Here is a 21545-nt window from a genome sequence, read left to right as displayed (position 1 = left end):
TTTTTTTTTTTTTTTTTCAATGTTATAGATGAATTATTTTGATACTTATAGATGGTTATTATAATTTTTAAATAAACTATACTGTTTTTACATTATTTTTCATCTTAATTTTTGTTATATCATTTGTTTACTCATTATATATTTACGTAAATGAATGTGATTAATCTAATAAAATATTAAAATATCATATTGTTTTCTAAATGATTGTTTGATATATTGCGTATAGCAAATAGAAGAATCATAGAACGAAATGAACAAATATTAATGAATTGTTTAATTTCTTATCGTTTCTTTATTATTTTGTATAAGAAGAAAAATTGAATTCAACATAAATGTTTCATTTTTTGTGGTTGACTATTAGTCCGAATAAGTGCTGTTATGCCAAAGTTCTCAAACCGTTACTTATGATAATGTATGATTACCTATAAAAGACCGATCATAAATCATATTAATCCAATCATTGGGCGCGTGTCTCTGTTTAATGCAAAGTAAACAAATTACGGAGGTGTTAATCCTTTAATTAGTTTATGTGATTGCCAATTATCAAACAATGTTACAAATATTAATGTGAATTTATATATTTTGACAATATTTTTTATAATATAATATTATATTTGACGTTTTTCTTTACTTTTTCGTTTGTGCAAAAATACACAATTATATTTTGTTTCACGACTTTTATACATATGTTTTTCGTTTAGGCTCCAGAAGTATTAGAAGCACCACCATCACCAGCACCGCCAGTATCAGTATCAGAACATCCGACTTTCTCCGTTCCGTAGGCCATCTGTATGCACCACCTGTTCCTCAACCAGAGACCCTCCCAGATTCCGACTACGAGTCTGATTAAGTGTTAATTGTAGTGACTTGATGAACATATTGATTGTGCTTATTATGTGTATACTAGTGCTTTGTTAAAATAGTAACTTTAATGAGTTCATGATCGTAATATAGTGCATTTTGGTATGTTTTAGTGCTTTTGTTTCAGTTGTGACTTTTATAACTGCATGTTTATGTTGTGACTTTTATAACTGCATGTTTATGTATTTTAGTGCTTTATGATATAGGTTATATGTGCGAGTGTGAATATAAATGTTTGAATATTGGGAGACATGTGTATGCAGTGTAATAAATGAATGAGTGACAAGAGCATATGAGAGAAAACGTATGAGATTGTTAATTTAAAAAATGTATATAAGATGAATGTCCTATATGTATGAACGAAATGTATATATGAATGGTTTGTGTATGTTGTATGTATGAAGAAGGTTTATATGTTTGATGTATATTTGTTTATCTGTATGACTGAATGAATAAATAAAATATATTAAAAAAAATATCATCTTTTTGTTTCTTATACTAGAGTATATTGGTATGATTGCCCATAATACAATTATCCATCAACAAATGCACAAAAATGAGAACATTTAAATTGTCAACAAATAGTATTCAACACAATTCAACACAATGAACAAAGCAAAAAGAACATTCAGTATGATAAAAATGAAACTGGCCATCTTTTATCATGTAATTAGCCAATCGGGTGCACATTCCTGTCAGATTTTACGGGTAATTTGTTATGTTATTGGAAAATTCTGCAGTAGTCTCTGTCTTGGAAAGATGTTCAGCAAATAGAATGACTCTAAACTATAAGAAAGAAAAAAAAAATCAGAATTATTAAACAATGTGTCTGATGATCATGACAAATATAACTCGAACTTGATGAATTGCCTTCCTTAGAGTTAACCTTTACACTGAGTCCTGTTTTTAATTTCACCAAGACTGAGATTGAGAAGATTTTTATAGTTTAGAATAATATATATTTTTTACAGATATAATAAAAAGATCTGTAACATGTGCTTGTATTCATATATCGTCATTGACAGCGACAGTCAACATTCCTACAGTTTAAAATTCATATAAAATATGATGCCTTAATATCACATTACAATAAAAATGATTCTTCAGAAAATGTTTACAACTGATAATGAAGAAATAATCAATATACTTACATAATATGGCCGCAACAAGTTGTAAACACGAGCGATGATGATCAAGCAAAGATAACTCTTACAAGAATAAATAAAATCTTCTGTACAGAAAAAAAGTACTACACAATCATATTTATGTTATTATTATGAACAAATACTTATTTTTTGTATTATGTTTTATGTAATAAACTCAATAAAAAAAATTAAAAGTGTGGACGATACGTCTCACAATGTGTGGCCGATATGTCCCATGGACGATATGACGGTATGGCCGACACATCCTAGGGCCGTCATGGAAGTATGGCCGTCGCGTCTCGAAAGCAATATTTGTACTTAGATTTTCCATTTTTCAATCCAGACAAGGGATAAAAATCCTAAAACTTTGCAGGAAAAAGATTTTGGATGACTGATGCAATGGCCTCCTCTATATAATTACCCCCATCTTACCAAAGTGTCACAGGGTTTATATACATTTGTACATCGTGTACCATGTGTACATGTACATGATATATGACAGCAGAAAACAAAACATGAAAAATGTCACTCATTTGGAAAAAATAAATCATTTTATAATAATATATAAAATAAATTTTATGTATGTATATGAAGCAGTTTTTGGATCAACCGTTTATCATGTTTATAAAAAAAATCTTTAGTCACAAAAGGCGAATATTTGAAATCCAAGGATGTTTAGGAACCAAAACAGTTGGAGAGCTATATGACCATGATGTCAGACCCATATTGAATAAAGACATACAATTATGTGGTAATCATGGTAATAGGTAAATGTACTAATGTAAATGAATGTAAGTTTTCGATATTTTCAGTGTTCATCCAACTTATGCGAGTCAATAAAGATCTACCAAAATTATTTTGACTCTCTCAGGACTCATCATCACGTATAGCTATGAACATGATGAATGAAATCAAAGCCCTCCAGGTAATTGTCTGGCAAAAATGCTGACAAGCACATTTAAAGCTTCTTTTTGATAGTGAAGGGGCAATTCAGTTGACAACAGGACTCAACTAGTGTTAACAGGATGCGGCCTACACATGTTATTGTACAGTTTCTAGAAATGGCACATCCAGACTAAAAACATGCGCCCAGGACACTTTAAGTGCAATTGATTGAGCTAAACCTTCCAATTGATATTTTATAGTTTGTCTTTCTTTCTATGTTGTGATGTTATACTATTGTTTTAGAAAAGGGACAAGGTTTGGTACCATTAAAATCTTTAATCCCGCTGCAAATGTTTGAACCTGTCCTAAGCCAGGAATCGGATGTAGTTGTCGTCTGATTATGTAGTTCATACATGTTTCTCGTTTGTATATAGATGTAGATTAGACCATTGGTTTCCTGTTTGAATGGTTTTACAATAGTTATTTTCGGGGCCCTTTATAACTTGCTGTTCAGTGTGAACCAAGGCTCTGTGTTGAAGGCCATACGGTATCACCATTATGATTTTCAAAACTGATGAGTCCAAAGAAGCATCAAAATTGAAATATTTTGGATAAACTGAACACATATATCATCATTTTATAGCTTTCATTGCTCAATCAGGTCATGGAGACCAAAATGATAAATTAAATTTAGTAAAATATCTTCCTTTGACTGACGACTCACCATGGCAAAAATGACGAGTCCCTGGACTTGCCTTCAAAAATCCTAAGTGAGAACCCCGAGTACCTTGACCTATAATGGTTTACTTTTATAAATTGTAACTTGGATGGAGAGATGTCTCATTGGTTTTTTGGGTAACACGAATGACCGAATAACACTGTTATTATCCGAATAACACATGTAATGACCGAATAACTCTTCAAATATCAATACTAAAACATTTGAGTGACTTTTAAACATATATTATTGAATAAAATTATCATAGAAGTGTATTTTATAACCTAAAAATGATTTACAAGTTGCAGGTAAGTTAATATTGATCATTATAAATTTATGAATATCGGTGTGTATTTCCAAGATGGCGACCAAGGAGATCGTATACAATGAATAAAAGAAAGATTGCATACAATCCCTCAACGTGTTCATCAGTGGAGCCCTCACGCCACGTCAAGGCAATGAACAATGTGAGGGTGGGCCTTTTTAAAATAAAATATGGAATAGTAAACTGTTTAAATTAGTTTTTGTTTTAATTTTAGTTAGTTATTAAAAAAATTAGTATCTTTATCATATTATTATATTTTTAATTTAGAAATGGATGTTAACCAAGCCCCTTTTAAACTCTAAAATTACAACTACTAAGATATCCTGCACAAGGCCACGGGCTTATCTGTCATAGTCCGCGAAAATACTTTATGTAGAATTTATTGTAAAAAAAATTACGGTTATTTTTATTTTACTGCTTTATTTTCCAATCTATTGATTAGCAGAATGCTGTACGTCTCAAGTGCTGCTGCATACGTTTTAGTTTGACGCGGTCACATGCAAAATATTTCTATAATTTGTATTTAATATTCAGTCTGTGTTGTGTCAGTTCCGAGATAAAAATAATTACAGTGAGCAATACTTGTATATTATTAGTAGCTTGATGATTCTTTGTAGTTTTTACTGTAAACAAATATTGTCCGAAAGTTGGAGATGTTTAACTAAAATAGAACGCAAATAATAACACTAGAAGAAAATATTGATTCTTCCCGGGCATAAGTTTATTTTCTGCATTGATCTGCATTTGGGGGTTGTGGGTAAAAGGGGTCCAGATCTCGAAATCCCGGGCTTAAAAACACGAAGTCCCAAGGTCCCGAATTTAAATCCCGACATCGCGAAAAAAGAATTCCCAGATCCCGAAAGGGTTAATCCCGAAATCCCGAACTTAATTGCATAATATTAATTTACGCACAACCATGTAAAAAAAGAAACTTGTATGTTATATTTTTTATAGCAATCTTAAAGAGAAAATTGCCGTGAAAAGACAATTCCATGATACACATATCAGTGATCAACAGCGTCTGCACGTGGTTGAACTTTAACTTGACTCCACTCACAATAATATTGAATGCTAATATTAAAAGATATTAAAGATCGATTTTGTCCACTGCACGAGATTTTTATATGGCGGGAAATGTAACAGTAAACACAGGTGACCTTACTGACCGACCGTGGGAAAATTCATTCATGATTAAATTTGATGTGGAATGATTGACAGTATTGTGTATTAGTTTTGAGGCTCTTGATCGATTTACCAGAATAGAAATTTAATCGATTTACATACATGTATAATCAAAACACGATTTAGTCGTCTTTAACTATTTTTTGTTTTATTTTTATCAGTCATTTCCCGGATTCCCATTTATCCATAAAAATAAGTCCCTACCCGTACTGTAATGCAGCCTTGGTAAACCAAGACAGTCACAAGCCTGTTTAATGCAGAGTGTCCATACCGTAATATAATTTCATTATCTCTTAATGATTAATTATGTAATGGGCACGTGTCAGTAAACAACAACCGAATTAACACTATAACAGAAGTGTGAGGTAATAATTATTTTGTTTATTGGAACATATTAACTCATTATCACTACTAAATTATATATTTGGTACTGAACATTTCACCATTAAAACTTATTCAATGTATGAAAATAAAGGAAAATAGCAATAAAAAAAAACGTAAATACTAATTTTAGAAGAATATTATTTCTGATTTTTTAGTAACTTAAATTAAGTAAATTTAGTACATTTTAAATGAAATAAGAAATAAATGAAATATAATAAACTTAGTGAAAGATTGTCTTCTTTGAAATTAAAAATTAAAAATTTTTATTTTATTCTTCTTGTACCATGTTTTTTATACAACATTATAGTTACTTGTAAAACATTTATATTTGCCAATGAAAATCTTTAATTTAGTTTTGAGAAAATTTTGTTAGAACAAACATACGAATCATTCAGAAGCTTTGTTTTTATTAAAACCATCAAGTATAATAATTTTTTAATTAAATTTGAATTGAATATGTGAAAATTCTTAATTACATTTTATTTGATGTTGAGTAAATTGTTATGAAAAGTAATTAGTGATTGGAGTAATTGCATTGCTTTGATGTACTGGTTAAATTTTCAAATCCTTTCTGAAAAACAATCATTAGACAATTCTCTGTATATACAGTAAAATATTTAATACTATATTTTCATAGCGTTTTCCTTTGAAGGCATATGCAACAGTCAGGGGACTTACTTAAACAAGTGATTTTCTAAATCACTGATTCAAGTAACATTATTTCCATAAAGGTTGGACGTTAGAGTTGTCTTTCTTTAATAATCACCTGTTTAAGTAGTACAAATAAATCACTAGAAGACGTGATTTAATTTTAATGTAGCTTTAAATATAGAATACTAATGATCCAGGGTCTAATTATGTTTCTAAACTTATCAGAACCAACATCTGTGTTGTCTAGGATGACCAGGTCATTTCAGGTGATGACCTTGTACTGAATCTAGGATAATGACATAAAAATCACTTGTTTACGTATCAGACCTCAATTTCCTTCCCAAAAATCACTTCTTTAAGTATCATTTTGTTAATTACCCACACTAATTTCAACAACCCCGAACAGTGAAATTTTTATCGCGAACAGTAGAATTTTATTACATAATCTGAAAGATGAAACCTTGAACTTCACAGGAAAAATACTCCCACTGCTGTGAAAAATCTTTTAAGAAAGTATCAGCTCATTATGTAAAGCCATTATTATAGCATTTTTTCAACTAAAATGGAATTTTTATCTAAATGATAGCATCAAAGGCATGAACCTTGCTACTTAAAAGAGACAAAAAGTTCATATTTTTTTAATTTTACTAATTAAAAGATATTATCTAAACCTATGTGTTTAAAATTTTGAAAAAACTACAAAATCCCAATTTGTGATAAAACCTCGAATTTGCTACTCAAATAAGTGATTTAAAAATCACTTATTTCAGTAAGTCCCCTGACTGTGCAATCTTTCTTTTATTCATTCCATACGATTTCCATGGTCGCCATCTTGGAAGTACACACCGATATCCATAAATTTATAATGATCAATATGAACTTACCTGCAACTTGTAAATCATTTTTAGGTTATAAAATACACTTCTATGATAATTGTATTCAATAATATATGTTTAAAAGTCACTCAAATGTGTTAATATTGATATTTGAAGAGTTATTCGGTCATTACATGTGTTATTCGGATAATAACAGTGTTATTCGGTCATTCGAGGTACCGGTTTTTTTACCACTCCAAAAAATGGTAGAAAAAGGAAAAAAAATTAAACTCAATTTTTGTCATTCAAAAATGTATCTTGTTTCCCTGGTAAAGTACTAAAGATCGTTCTGCCTTTTGTACCATGTATGATTTCATGTTAAACGTACTAATAAGTTTTATACAATAGCGACATAAAATTACCAGAGTCCAGTTGACACTCACTAAAGACTAAAGACTAGCAATCGGTTAGTAGACAACACTAGAACTTGCAATAACTTTCTACATAACCTACAGGTGAAACATTCTGTCGTTGAAACCAGTTTTTATCAAAAGCCGACAAAAACTTAATGGAGAAAATTTTGCAAATGCTTACATGTAACGAAGAATTTCGTCCCCCCTTTTTTTACGACATGTTTACACGATATTTTGATTAGATTCGGGCGATTTAAAATGATAAAAACCAGTGAAAATGTACACTCATATGTAGATCTTTAAAGTTTATGAGGCTGATCGTATACAATCATACAAGAAAGATGTTGTTTCCCTGGATACTGTGATGCTATTTCATAGGAAATTCAACTATGTGCTCCATTTTGAAAAATATTTCAGCAATGCATTGTGGGATTTGTTAAAAAGCGTAAACAAATCTAAACATTTTTTTTTATTCAAATAAAACTATAAAAAAACGTAAATTATTTAAAATTTGATGTTTCTTTGTGTTGTTAGCAATAAATTTCTTAAACAACAAATAATGAAAAAAATCTTCTGTATCCCGAATATTATACTGATACCGCATCACATAACAAGCATTAGCTTTCTGAAAAACCTTATTTAAGTCGGTATATATTGTGTATCTCAGTCCCCGTTGTTTCCATTCTGTTATTCTAATGAATTAACCTTCAACCTAAACGTTCAATGATCGAAAACGGTGAAATCCAAATATGTATGGCTTTAGAAAGTTTAGTTCTTGAATATGTGTCGACTGAGTTGAGCTGCATATGACAAAAGGGATCTAAACGGTTATCCAAATCTATCTATACAGTTACATAGAAGTGTATCGTGACCCTTAGATTTTGATACTTTCTAAATTCATCAAAAGAAAATTAGAGAAAATTGCGTTATAAATCATGTCAGTACCGAAAAATCGAGTACTGTGATTTTGATACATTTGGAAACAATAGCTGACCGTCAATGATGATTTAGATGATAGTATACATCATCATATATTTCAGTGCATTCAATGCCAAGAAATTGCCTCCGTTGAAATTTTGCAAACATCCCATAGAGCAAATTAAATGGATGATTAATGCTGGTCATTGGATATATGGCCGTTTTCTAAGCTACACGTACATGAAGGTCGTATATTAATTTGTTGAATTCGGAAATCAAATTTGCCGTACTGAGGAGGTCAACCGGAATTTTTAGCGAGGATTTCTTGCCATGTAACAGATAGAAAACTCAGGGTAAGAATTTATAGAACAGACAAGGGGCAATGGCAAATATTTCAAGTGGTAGTTTCACTTTCCATATTGATCCATATTCGGTATTCATTCTAACGTAAGTTCTACGTGGGGAAAATCACGTGATGCAGGAATATTGTATCATGACATTCGGCAATCCTCGGTAGAATCCGTTACACTCCTAACGGCCGAGTTGAGACGATTGTGTATCATGAGTTAGGCTATATCTTTTCGGGGACTCCAAGCAGACAACATGTTTATTTTATAACGTAACTATATATTTTCTAATTAAAAGAAGAAAGATGCCGGTCCGGTACATGAATAGATCGGTGGTTAGAAAGCAAGGTTTTGATTGGATTGGAAAGCTTAATTTGAGGATTGAAACCAGAGCACAAAAAAGAGAGAAATAGGGGGGAAGGGGGGGGGTCCATAGGGAATATTTGTATCTAATAAACTCTACGTTTGAAAGTTTTTTTTATTATTTAATTAAAAGAGGTAAAAACAAATGTAAGGCAGTATTATGAATGGTATTTCTTCCTTTCTCCCGTGAGGAAATCAAAGGTATCATTGACGTTTACCCCATAATTTCATATTGAGGCACATGTGATGCACACGTAACAATTGTTTTAGAACATCAAGTTAAAGTTTTATGTCATGCATAATAAAGTAAAGAAAAGCAAAAAAGAGACTCAAAGAACCAAATAGAAAAAGACGAAATGATCTGATTTTCTGTACCTCTAATATTTTAACTGAAATAAAATATGTCTTCACTGGGAACGCTTGAGCTGAAACCTACACTTTTCAGTTGGCAGGGGCAATACTCAGTTTTTAATTTTGTATTGTTTTTCTCGCATTGGATCGTTAAAGACCCTGTCATAGGTTCACTGTCAGTATTGCTTGTCAAAGACATGTCTACTAAGTTAACGAATGCTGTAACCCCTCTAATGGTCATTGCTGTACAATCGGCACGTTACATCTATAATCAAGGGATGCGGAACAGCAAAGGTCCAGTGAAAATAGAAAAAGAAAACGTAGAGTATTTTTTTATTTTTATATATTTATGGTATTCAGGTCGTCCATACATTAAACGAAGAAATTTCTGTTAAAAATAGTTAGGCAAACCATTTAGTTTATCCTTCGCAAATAGATAATTAAACAAAGTTTAAAATTTCAAAGAGTGCTTTAAATTTTTTGACTGATATTTATCTGAATATTTGTTACATAACACCAAATTAACGAATTCAGTAATACGGGATATAGCGTCAAACATGTTTATTCTATTTCATTATTCACTTTTCAACTTGAATACCGAAGTATAAACTATTTTATTATTCATCGAATAGTGAATAATGAACTATTTCATTATGCATTATTGAAATTTGAATAATGTAAACTGAATAATGGACGTACTTCAGCGCGGTATTCATATATGTGATTATACAAGTTGTTTTTTTTTTCCTTCTAAAACACATTGAATATTGATATGCATGATTCCTTATTTATGTTGCCAAGTTGCTGTTTCATTGACGTATTCCATACATTTGATTTCATACGTACAAATAATCTAGTAATCTGAAAATTGTGATTCAACCGAAAATCTTTACAAGTTTCTTTTCATTTATTCACGACTTTTATTATAAAATAAACGAAAATCTTCAGAAAAATCAAAGTTTTGTGATCATGCTTCTTTGAATTCTACATGCACATGTGAATGGAACTTTATTATCATATCTAAAAATTTAAAAGTAAATTCATTCTTATAGTTCCGAAAGTTTAAATCACAATAATTACATTAGATGTATGTTTCATTATAATACTTTATTCTGATTGGCTAACTGCACATCACACATCACGTGTTATTCCGAAAGCAATTGCATCACTCAATAAAACTTTTCATTAATTGCATCACTCAATAAAACTTTTCATTAATTGCATCACTCAATAAAACTTTTCATTCATGATAACACGTGGTCCCACAATAAAGTGCACAGGTGAATTAAATAAAAACAATATAAAATTCGTGTTTTCTTGATCATAGTTAAAAAATGTAATTATAAGTATTGAATGCTTCTTTTTGTAACTTTATAGGGTTGTAAAAGCATTGACCGTGCGCACATTTTTAGAATGAAGCGCTTCCGCGCTTCATACAAAATGTACTTCGGTGAACGCTTTTACACCTCAATGAATTTACAAAAAGAAGCATTCAATTCCTAAATGATGGGTTTTATTACATTGGTTGCAATGAATTACATTGATTTCCCAGTTAAATAAAAACCGATAATTTCACATGTGAAATAAACCTGGTTATTTCACTCCCTGGTGTCATACAACAAACAGGCGTTGTCAAGACGTCGATAACGGCGGATCAAAACAAATTGTGAAAGGGGTAGAAAAAAGATAAAGTTCCTTGTATGTTTTACATTAATTTCTTTAAAAAAAGCCATTTGCCAATGTAATAAAAAGAATAACTAATTAAAGAATTCAAATATCGAAAAAAATTCAACTCGTAACCGAGCAACACTGATAATTAACTCATGCGCTACGCGCATTCGTGAATTAATGTGTTGTTCGCGATCGGTCACTCGTTAAATATTTTTCTCTATTTGAATTCTTCGATTAGTTTTTCTATAAGTCTCTATAAAATTTACCAATTGCATATTGATATCTTGAAGTACCGAAATACATTGATAACGTTACGTTTTCATTGGTTAACTTTGTATTATCAGATGGCGTCTCTGCCATTTCTGATTATGACGTTAACGTTTCTATCAGCAACCAGTCTTATTCTGTGTTTTTTCAGAGAGATACCACGATTTAAAGATGATGAAAAGCTTCCTGATTCTGTTGTGTCTTCTTATACAATTGACTGTCATCAATAAAAATACTACCTCAAGGTAAGTCAATCATTCTTTTTAAAGGACCTATTTATAATTTTGATTGATATCTGTAGCATATTTTGTCGATGAAAGTAAGATACTCTTTCAGTTGTTTCTCGGTTGTCTCGTGGTGCAAGATGAGTTTTAAAAGTAAACTAATCAGTCCGACACTTTGAAGAGGATCTTTTTGAACTGATATTTTATCGTTTATTTCTTTATAACTTAATTTTTGCAATTGAATATAAACTAACATAAAACATTGAAGTAAGTCCTAATTGACAGTCTCTTGGTTTCAGGCTAAAGGTCCAATCATACAGCATTGTCACAGCACATGATCTTCAAAAGGATGGTACAAGTAAGGTAAGATGACTATGATAAGTACATGTATTGTCTATATTACATATAAAGTGTCCGATAAAACTTGAAATCCATACGGCAGTCACAATAAGTTCGGAATAGTTTTTCTCAGTGAATTTATTTACGCTCTTATTATTTTTTTCATTATTTCTAATTCGACCTTTTTGTTGAGTTGCTTAATAAACTTATTGTGGTATTTTTCTTATTCATTTATGTAAGAAAAAGCCCTTTTGACTTTGGCATATCATGTTTTTATATGTGTAGTATGTTTAATTTCTTCTTGCATTCATGATATCTGAAGCCTTAGAGTTTACCGCTATAACTTTATCAATTCTTTTCAGATTGGTTTGAACTTCTTGGATGTAGTACTGGTGTTTTTGTGCTTTATTTTTTCTTTCATTGTATTCGAAAGATACAGATTCAGCAACAAATTGAAGAAGCGTAGGTTTACGTTTATTTATTCAAAATCTCAAATCTTTCATTCAAACTTGAAATTATAATTTGTGTTTATCAGATTTAATTATAACAAGTAATGATAAATGATCAATCTTGTAAAATAAATCATGCAAAACTTTTTTTGCTTTTATTGTTAACCTTATTTACATCGTTTGTTTCATAATAATGATTATTACTTACAGATGGTGGTATTCTGCTTTTCTGCTGTCATATTCTCTTGACTGCTCATCTTTCTTCATATTTGAATCCCTGTCGCTCTCTGCCGGGTGCTTTGATGTCTTCAGATGGTTCCAACCTTCACCAGATGTTTCGACCCTGTACCATTACATCCTCCGGTTGGCGGGTCAGTAGAGGTGGTCAAACCTCTACTCATCAGCACTCGGCTTCCAGCTCAGATCATCTCGGCGATGCCATAACCAGCAAGATGAACGCTCTGCTGCTTCCCCTAGCTGTCTTGCTGCTGTCTTTCTTGCCTTTCCAACTATTCCCATTGCCTGTAGCATCCTCCATACTGACTGTGCAGGAAAACCTCTGCAGCCTACTTCTACTGGGAACAGCCATGCTTTCCAACCTCTCTCTCTACATGTTGTCATCAGCTCTGTATACTTTTCCTTCTTCCGCTGGTATGCCTCTTCACATCTCTCTTCCCAAGGAACTGTCAGTTCTATTGCAACTATCATCTTTGAAGGCTGTGACCACACTACAATGTCTGGGCGTAGGGTTGTCTGTACGCATTCTGGAAACACATGCTTCTTTCCAATGTCAGCTCTCATGTTCCAATCACTGCCCTTGTCCAAGATGAAGTGCTGTTGAGACTTTGTTGTATGTCCAGTATCTCCCTCTCTAACGAATCTGATCTGTTTTGCCTCTGTTTTTGATGGTCTCTTCTTTTTTCTCTCTATATCAAGGATTTCTGCTAGATGTTTTAGGACCTTGTCGTGTCGCCATCGATACCTTCCCTGTGTCAGAGCAACCTTGCAGCCTGAAAGTATATGTGCCATAGTACCTCGTTCACCACATAACTTGCAGCTTGGTTCTTCTATCAGCCCCCACTGGTGTAAGTTTGAAGGGGAAGGAAGTGTATCGTACACAGACCTAAGCATGAATGAGATTCTGAATGGTTCCATTCTCCATAACTCTGCCCATGTGATCTTTCTTTCTGGCAAGTTCCAATTCATCCATGCACCTTGACGGCTTAGCTCCACTGCTTTTGCCCTTCTTTGTTCTTCTTCTACTGTTCTTATTTCTGACTGTACCATGCTACTCTTCTCTTTTGGTGTTGCCTTTGACCACTGTTGGAAATGTGTCATTCCTAAGCCTTGTCTACCAGTACAGGTGTTGCCAACTATGTCTTTGTGGTGAAGAATACTTTCTGCTTGATCGACTGCAGTTCTTGCTGACCATTTACGTCCAGTACGTGTCTGTATTCCTGCCTCACTGATCTTGCTATCCTTCGAGTCTCTGAGAGTCATAACAAGTCTGCTCTTTGATACCTTGTATTCCTCCAAAGTTGATGTTAAAGGTAGCTGTAGTTGTGATGATCTACTGTAAAGGCCTATGGCTGTAAAGCTTGGTGGTACTCCTAGCCATATTCTTAGGTGGCTGTTCATCTTTCTTTCTATAGATTCGACTGTTGTTGCTGTCATTTCATAGATCATGAGAAGCCATGTCAGTCTCGGTAACAGCCCATGTTGGTATATCCAAGCCTTAAACTTCCCAGGCAATCCACTCTTATCTACCTTCTTCAGCCATTCTACAACCTGACTTTGTACTGTCTTCACACTGGTATTGTCTTTAAGGGTATCATCAAACCATTTTCCAAGGCACTTTATAGGGTTGTCTACTATTGTTGGTATTTCGTCCCCTTGGATCTTAAGCTGGAACTTTGTTGTTATCTTCCCCTTTTTCAGTATCATTGATCTTGATTTCCTTGGTTTAAATTTCATCCTTGCCCAAGTGACTACTTCTTCCAGTGCTGTCAGTATCCATCTTGCTTGAATATGGGATGATGTTGTTACTGTAAGGTCATCCATGAACCCTCTTGTTGCTGGTAGAAAAATCCCTGAATCTGTCTTTGGACCTCTTGTTTCTCTTTCTGCTGCCTTCATGATGATATTCATACCCATAATGAATAGTATTGGTGAGATGGTACAACCAGTTACTATTCCTTTCTCTAATTTCTGCCATGCTGTGGTCTTGTTATCTACAGTAAATCGCAGCAGTATTCCATCAAAATACGTTAAGACTATTTTCTTGATGTGTTCTGGAATGTGGTAGTGATCCATTGCCATCTCTATCAATTTGTGTGGTACTGATCCATACGCATTTGCCAGATCTAACCAGACTACTGCCAAGTTCTTCTTTCCTGTCTTTGCCTCATGTATGAGTTGGCTAAGGACACTTGTATGTTCTACACATCCTGAAAACCCTGCAATACCTCCTTTCTGCATAGATGTATCAATGTAGCTGTTCTCTACCCTATACTTTGTCATCCTGTTTGCCAATACAGAGAAGTAGATTTTTCCCTCGACGCTCAACAATGAAATTGTCCTAAACTGTGAGATATCTTTTGAATCCTTTTCTTTTGGTACAAAGCATCCTTCTGCTTTCTGCCAGCTCTCAGGAATGGTTCCCTTTTTCCATAGTATTCGGAATAGCTGCCACAGTTTTCTAAGTATCTTTGGGCATTTCTTGTAGACTTTGTATGGTACACCACTGTACCCAGGTGCTGATCCTGTTCTTGCCTTTTTTACCACCTCACAAACTTCCTTCCATGTTGGTTCCTTTGTTTCAAATTCTATCGTTGGTTGTTTTTCTTCTTCAACTCTTGGGCAATATCCCAAAGGTGTCTCTCTTTCTTTGTCTGAGTGTGTTTCATGCAGATACTTCTCTACTTCTTTCTTACTACAATGCAGATGCCCTGTTCTTTCTCCACCCAACAGTGTTTTCGTGTAGTTGTATGGATTCTTAATAAAGTTTGCTCTATTTTTCGCTTTCTTCTTATTGCTATTCTTGAGTTGTTCTGCCCTTCTAGTTCTTCTCAATTCCTCTCTGACATTGTCTGTAATGCAAGCTATTCCCAACTTCTCTATCTCATTGCTTTTCTTGAACCTTCTGTTAAGGTCTTTGAGCTCCTTCCTTAGCTGTTTAATCTTCTGTTCTCTCCTGTTTGGCGTCTGCTTGATGTTACTCCTTTCCTTTCTCTCCTCAACACCAAATCTCTCCTTCCCGATGTTATATACTAGTGTAGTCAGTGTTTCTATTCTCCTCTCAACACATCCTTGGAGTGATGTTTCTAGAATTACCCCTAAATCATCGTTCAGATTCCTCCATTGGGCTTCGCTGTTCATCTTTGGCCATGCTATCCGTTCTTTCTGATGTGATGTCTCTTGCCTTTGCTGTGCAATAGGCTCCTCATCATTCAAGCTTTGACTGCTGTCGTGGAATGTGACTGATGCTGAGAGATTCCTTGCGCTATGGTTTGTGTCCTGGCTAGGATTCTCCTGCGTCTCACCAGATAAATCTGTGCGCTGCTCTGTAACAATTCCTCGACTGCATCCAGACCTTGACTGGTGGATCTTTAAGCCTCTTTGGTTCTTGCAGATCTTTCCACAATGGCATTTAGCTTCTGCCTTCTCTCCTGTCAAAGTTGTTTGCACCATCTGTGTCGTTGTCCGTTTTCGTTTCCTAGTCGTTGCCGTTTGATCTGTTTGGTTGAGCCTCTCATCCTCCCACCTCTCGGGAGACTCTGGGGGTATACTTCTTTATTCTGTGTAGTAGCTGTCTTTGGTGTTCCCTCACGGAAACCACACTAAGGGTAGCTGACCCCAAGTGCCCATACCAGTCTGTTCCCGGTTGTCAGCTGTCTCTCCAGCGCCACTGGTCTTCCCCAGTCTCCATTCAGCCTTTCCTGACGGTCACTGGTGTCCCAGAAGAAATGATTATTACTTACAGATGGTGGTATTCTGCTTTTCTGCTGTCATATTCTCTTGACTGCTCATCTTTCTTCATATTTGAATCCCTGTCGCTCTCTGCCGGGTGCTTTGATGTCTTCAGATGGTTCCAACCTTCACCAGATGTTTCGACCCTGTACCATTACATCCTCCGGTTGGCGGGTCAGTAGAGGTGTATAATATGTTCTTATGGCAAGCCGTTTAGCTATTTATTCTTATTTCAAGATATCTCATAAACTTTATAAGGTAGGTTATATAGTTTATAAGATATGTTATATAGGTTATTCGTTCATAGTGTGTTAATTTGCGTTTTTTGATTGAGTTGAGCCTGCCAATTGATATTTAATCGTGTGTTTTTCTATGTTGTGATGTTATGCTATTGTTTCAGAAAAAGGGAGAAGGTTTGGTACCATTAAAACGTTTAATCCCGCTGCAAATATTTGCACCTGTCCTAAGTCAGGAATCTGATGTACAGTAGTTGTCGTTTGTTTATCAGTGTAATTAATACGTGTTTCTCGTTTTTTATATAGATTAGACCGTTGGTTTTCCCGTTTGAATGGTTTTACACTAGTGATTTTGGGGCCCTTTATAGCTTGTTGTTCGGTGTGAGCCAAGGCTCCGTGTTGAAGGCCGTACATTGACCTATAATGGTTTACTTTTATAAATTGTTATTTGGACGGAGAGTTGTCTCATTGGCATTCACACCACATCTTCCTATATCTATATAAGATATCTCATATAATTTTCTTTATAAGATATCTTATAAACTTTAGGAGATATCTTATATAACATTAAAGATATCTTACATAATATAATATATAAGATAACTTATAAAAATGAAATTATATAAAAGAAGATATCTTATATATTATAGGAGATATCTTGAAATTCGAATAAATAGTAAAACTGCTTGCCATATGTTCTAACCAATTTATTTGTTTGAGTTATAGTAATAATAGAGATATGGTATGTATCATACTAAAGACTGATTTCATACTAAAATTATCTATTAATTAAATGAATGTTTTTTTGCAGAAGTTCAACTGTTGAGGAGAAATTCAGTGAACCACGATGTATTGATCAGTAGATTATCCCCTTTCCTTGAAGGTATGTATTTCAACTTATTCTTTTGCTTGTGAAGACATTTTCTCTTTGTTGTGTTGTCAAGTTAGTTCGGTTGAAGTCTCCTTAAAGTTTATTGTTTATTATGCTCCATTTATGACCATTATGTTTTGTGGTCTGTGCCTCCGCCCGTCTGTTCGTTCGTCCATCTGTTCGTCCGTCCGTTCGTCCGTCTGTCCCGCTTCAGGTTAAAGTTTTTGGTTGAGGTAGTTTTTGATGAAGTTGGAAGTCCAATCAACTTGAAACTTAGTACACATGTTCCTTATGATATGATCTTTCTAATTTTAATGCCAAATTAGAGATTTTACCCCATTTCACGGTCCACTGAACATAGAAAACGAAAATGCGGATTGGGCATCCGAGTACTTAAGACAAATTCTTGTTATTATTAATATAAGAAGATGCGATATACTTGTAAATGAGGTAGCTCTGCACCATAGACTAAATGATACAGATATAGGCCACCCTTACGGTCTTCAACCATGAACAAAACCCATACCTCATTGTCAGCTATTAAAGGCCATGAAACTACAAATGTGAAATAGTTCAAACAATAAAACTAACGGCCCGGGTTATGTACAAAATAATGAACGAAAAGTAAATTTGACATTATGCATATTTTCATATTAAGCATATTAGAAATATTAGAAATATTTTCATTTTAAGCATATTTTCATATTAAGAATATTTTCATATTTAAAAGCATATTTCTATATTAAGCATATTTTCATATTAAGGTGGTACCCAACACTTTAACAAAAATTAATTTGGCTCGTTTAATTTTCATAAAATTTTGTCAAAGTATTTACTTTGACCTTTTTACAAAACTATAAAAATTTCAAAAACTTTGAACCAACCGTTTTGTCAGAAAAATTACACTGGTTATATAGCAGTTTGACAAACACCATTTTGATCATTGAGAAGCTTAATATTCCTTATACAACACAACGTAATTAAAACGTTAAGCCGATTTTACAGAGTTATCTCCCTGTAGTGTTAGGTACCACCTTAAGAATATTTTCATATTTAAAAGCATATTATTTTCAGCTTAAAAGTAGTGTTATCTCTCTGTCGTTTGATGACAATTCGTGTAGATAGACGACACTTCTATTTTAAGTTTCTTTAATCTAATTAGATTTAAAATCAATTTTTGACAATCCTTGTGTAATTTTTTTCAGACTCTCGAAGCAGAAATTCAGGGATTGAAATGCCTTTGAGAAAACTGAATAGAAGTATAGATTATTTAGTCTCGGATATTAAAAGCCACAACATTGAATTGGAAAAAATTCAAACCCAATTTACAAGTTTCAAAGTAGAATGGCTTGGTCAATCCAAACTGTACGTAAATATACCGGAAAGTGTTATAGTATCCAGCATTGAAGCTCCACAGATAGCAAGCGAACTGGCGAGTCTGAGGGACTATATAGGTATTTTTATTTTATTTTAACAACCTTACAAATATTGTAGATAAACGAGTTCTACAAGTAATGTTAATTTTTATATGAAATATGATGATAGATTACTTAAGCTCATATAATTGGTGGCCTTTGGCTGTTGTAGATTACTTACTGAGTTCATATCATTGGTGGCCTTTGGCTGTTGTAGATTACTTAAGTTCATATCATTGGTGACCTTTGGCTGTTGTAGATTACTTAAGTTCATATCATTGGTGGCCTTCGGCTGTTGTAGATTACTTAAGTTCATATCATTGGTGGCTTTTGGCTGTTGTAGATTACTTAAGTTCATATCATTGGTAGCCTTTGGCTGTTGTAGATTACTTAAGTTCATATCATTGGTGGCCTTTGGCTGTTGTAGATTACTTAAGTTCATATCATTGGTGGCCGTTGGCTGTTGTAGATTACTTACTGAGTTTATATCATTGGTGGCCTTTGGCTGTTGTAGATTACTTAAGTTCATATCATTGGTGACCTTTGGCTGTTGTAGATTACTTAAGTTCATATCATTGGTGGCCTTTGGCTGTTGTAGTTTACTTAAGTTCATATCATTGGTGGCTTTTGGCTGTTGTAGATTACTTAAGTTCATATCATTGGTAGCCTTTGGCTGTTGTAGATTACTTAAGTTCATATCATTGGTGGCCTTTGGCTGTTGTAGATTACTTAAGTTCATATCATTGGTGGCCGTTGGCTGTTGTAGATTACTTACTGAGTTCATATCATTGGTGGCCTTTGGCTGTTGTAGATTACTTAAGTTCATATCATTGGTGACCTTTGGCTGTTGTAGATTACTTAAGTTCATATCATTGGTGGCCTTTGGCTGTTGTAGTTTACTTAAGTTCATATCATTGGTGGCTTTTGGCTGTTGTAGATTACTTAAGTTCATATCATTGGTAGCCTTTGGCTGTTGTAGATTACTTAACTTTGACTTAACCCCATTTCCATTCTCAATTTTATGCTCAGGAACTTTTGAATTTAACATTTTTGTTTTGTTTTAGAGATCGAGAATGGTAATGGAATATAGCTAACTCTTGCTTATAATCTTATTTTTCTTCTTCAGACGATGGACTGGACAAATTTAGGATAGCAATGGAAAGCAATCGGTCCTCATTAGACACAGCAAAAGCAGCTGTTGAACAGTTGTTAATATCAGAAGGTAATTTGTTATTCTATTATATTATCATCTTATTTTCATACTTTTATAAGTCTTAGAAAACCATGAAAAAACGTTGATGACGTCACGGTCACATGACTAAATTATGTCTATGGGCTGATAACAAAATAACGTCAGCCAATCAGAAGACGCGTTACATCCAAAATTAAACTATTCTATTATATTATCATCTAATTTTCATACTTTTATAAGTCTTCAACATTCAAAATTATGAAATACCATTTGCATCTTACTTTTCAGTGGATACGAGAAACAAAATTAATTTTATAAAAGATTCCAACATACTTTTGTATTTGTGGTTATTTCATTTTTCTTCTAAGAGAAAACAAATAATCATTCTATAAATAATTATAAAAAAATATGGTATAAGAACTTGTCATTTAAGTCACAATGTATAAAGCTTATAAGTTATATAAGTTAACAGTTATGGGTCAAAGCACGGCCTTCAACACGAAGCTTCGACATGAATTTCACTCGCATCAATTTTTAGAAGAATCTAGATTTTTTTTTATGACGCACTAAACTATATTGTCTTATAAAGAATTTACATGAACATGTACAGATTGATAAATTTAAAGAAATCTTAGATGAACATGTTTAGAGTGTTCCTACGTTTCCATTGTATTGAATAATTATGATATAACTGTTTTAAATAATATGTACACTTGATTTGTAGGGATTTAAAGGATTGAAACCAAAGAAGACTGGCCGTTAGTTATTAAATAAAACATTCCATTGCATAAACTAGTTACAATTTATTCTGCGAAAATATGTAAATCAAAATTACTTTAAAACTGAAGACCCATACAATTATACAATTTTAAGCACTTCAGAACCTGGATAATTCCATGCAATTCACCAACTGTTTTTGTTTCCATTGTGAATAATCTCACCATAGATACCAAGATTAAATTTTATATTTACGCCAGATGCGTGTTTCGTCTACATAAGACTCATCAGTGATGCTCGAATCCAAAAAAGTTAAAAAGGCCAAAATATAAAATAAAAAGTTGCAATTTAAGAGCATTGAGGACCAAAATTTCTAAAAGTTTGGCCAAATCCAGCTAAGGTTATCTATTCCTGAGGTAGAAAAGCCTTAGTATTTCAAAAATTCAAAAGTTTTGTGAATTATATACAGCTAATTTATAAATATGACCATACCAGTGATAATTCGTGTCAGCTCAAAAGTGCTGACTACTAGGCTTGTGATACCCTCGGGGAATTAAAACTCCACCAGCAGTGGCATCAACACAGTGGTTGTAAATAAACTCATCATAGATACCAGGATTAACTTTTATATTAAGGCCAGACGCGCGTTTCGTCTACATAAGACTCATCAGTGACGCTAGAATCCAAAAGAGTCAAAAAGGCCAAATAAAATACGAAGTTGAAGAACATTGAGGACCAAAATTCCTAAAAGTTTTGCCAAGACGGTGAAATGTCACGTAGAACATATTTCGAGATTTAACAAGTATTGTGGAATGTTGTTTGTCCTCATCTTTTTTC

The 21545-nt window shown here is 33.3% G+C and overlaps 2 protein-coding genes across 5 annotated transcripts in view; one reads left to right on the top strand and one right to left on the bottom strand.

Annotated features, from left to right (window-relative positions):
• LOC143044697 (intraflagellar transport protein 140 homolog) overlaps positions 1-7805 on the bottom strand; it is a 49081-nt gene extending 41276 nt beyond the window's left edge. For 3 of the 4 annotated variants that reach the window (XM_076216773.1, XM_076216776.1, XM_076216777.1), the window contains exon 1: positions 7714-7805. The gene's annotated coding sequence lies outside the window, so the exon portion shown is untranslated. Of the gene's footprint in view, positions 1-7648 lie in introns of all 4 variants that reach the window. The other variant, XM_076216774.1, reaches the window with a different exon arrangement.
• Positions 7806-8395: 590 nt separating this feature from the next.
• On the top strand, positions 8396-20783 carry LOC143046716 (uncharacterized). The gene is made up of 8 exons (XM_076219814.1): positions 8396-8650; positions 11448-11541; positions 11820-11883; positions 12222-12321; positions 17325-17396; positions 18590-18838; positions 19926-20021; positions 20716-20783. The coding sequence occupies exons 2-8, from the start codon at positions 11468-11470 to the stop codon at positions 20721-20723; spliced, it is 663 nt and encodes a 220-aa protein (XP_076075929.1). The 5' UTR covers positions 8396-8650; positions 11448-11467; the 3' UTR covers positions 20724-20783.
• The last annotated feature ends 762 nt before the right edge of the window (positions 20784-21545 follow it).

Source organism: Mytilus galloprovincialis, chromosome 9 (genome assembly GCF_965363235.1).
Source record: "Mytilus galloprovincialis chromosome 9, xbMytGall1.hap1.1, whole genome shotgun sequence".
Lineage (NCBI taxonomy): Eukaryota > Metazoa > Mollusca > Bivalvia > Mytilida > Mytilidae > Mytilus > Mytilus galloprovincialis.
This window is presented reverse-complemented; position numbering and strand designations above follow the sequence as displayed.

What these genes read in the sequence shown, in the direction of transcription:
- LOC143046716 (XM_076219814.1), top strand. Translation starts at nt 11,468, where the DNA reads ATGATGAAAAGCTTCCTGATTCTGTTGTGTCTTCTTATACAATTGACT. An exon ending in AATAAAAATACTACCTCAAG is followed by an intron (nt 11,542 to 11,819) that starts GTAAGTCAATCA and finishes TCTTGGTTTCAG; the next exon opens with GCTAAAGGTCCAATCATACA. An exon ending in GAGTCTGAGGGACTATATAG is followed by an intron (nt 18,839 to 19,925) that starts GTATTTTTATTT and finishes TTTCTTCTTCAG; the next exon opens with ACGATGGACTGGACAAATTT.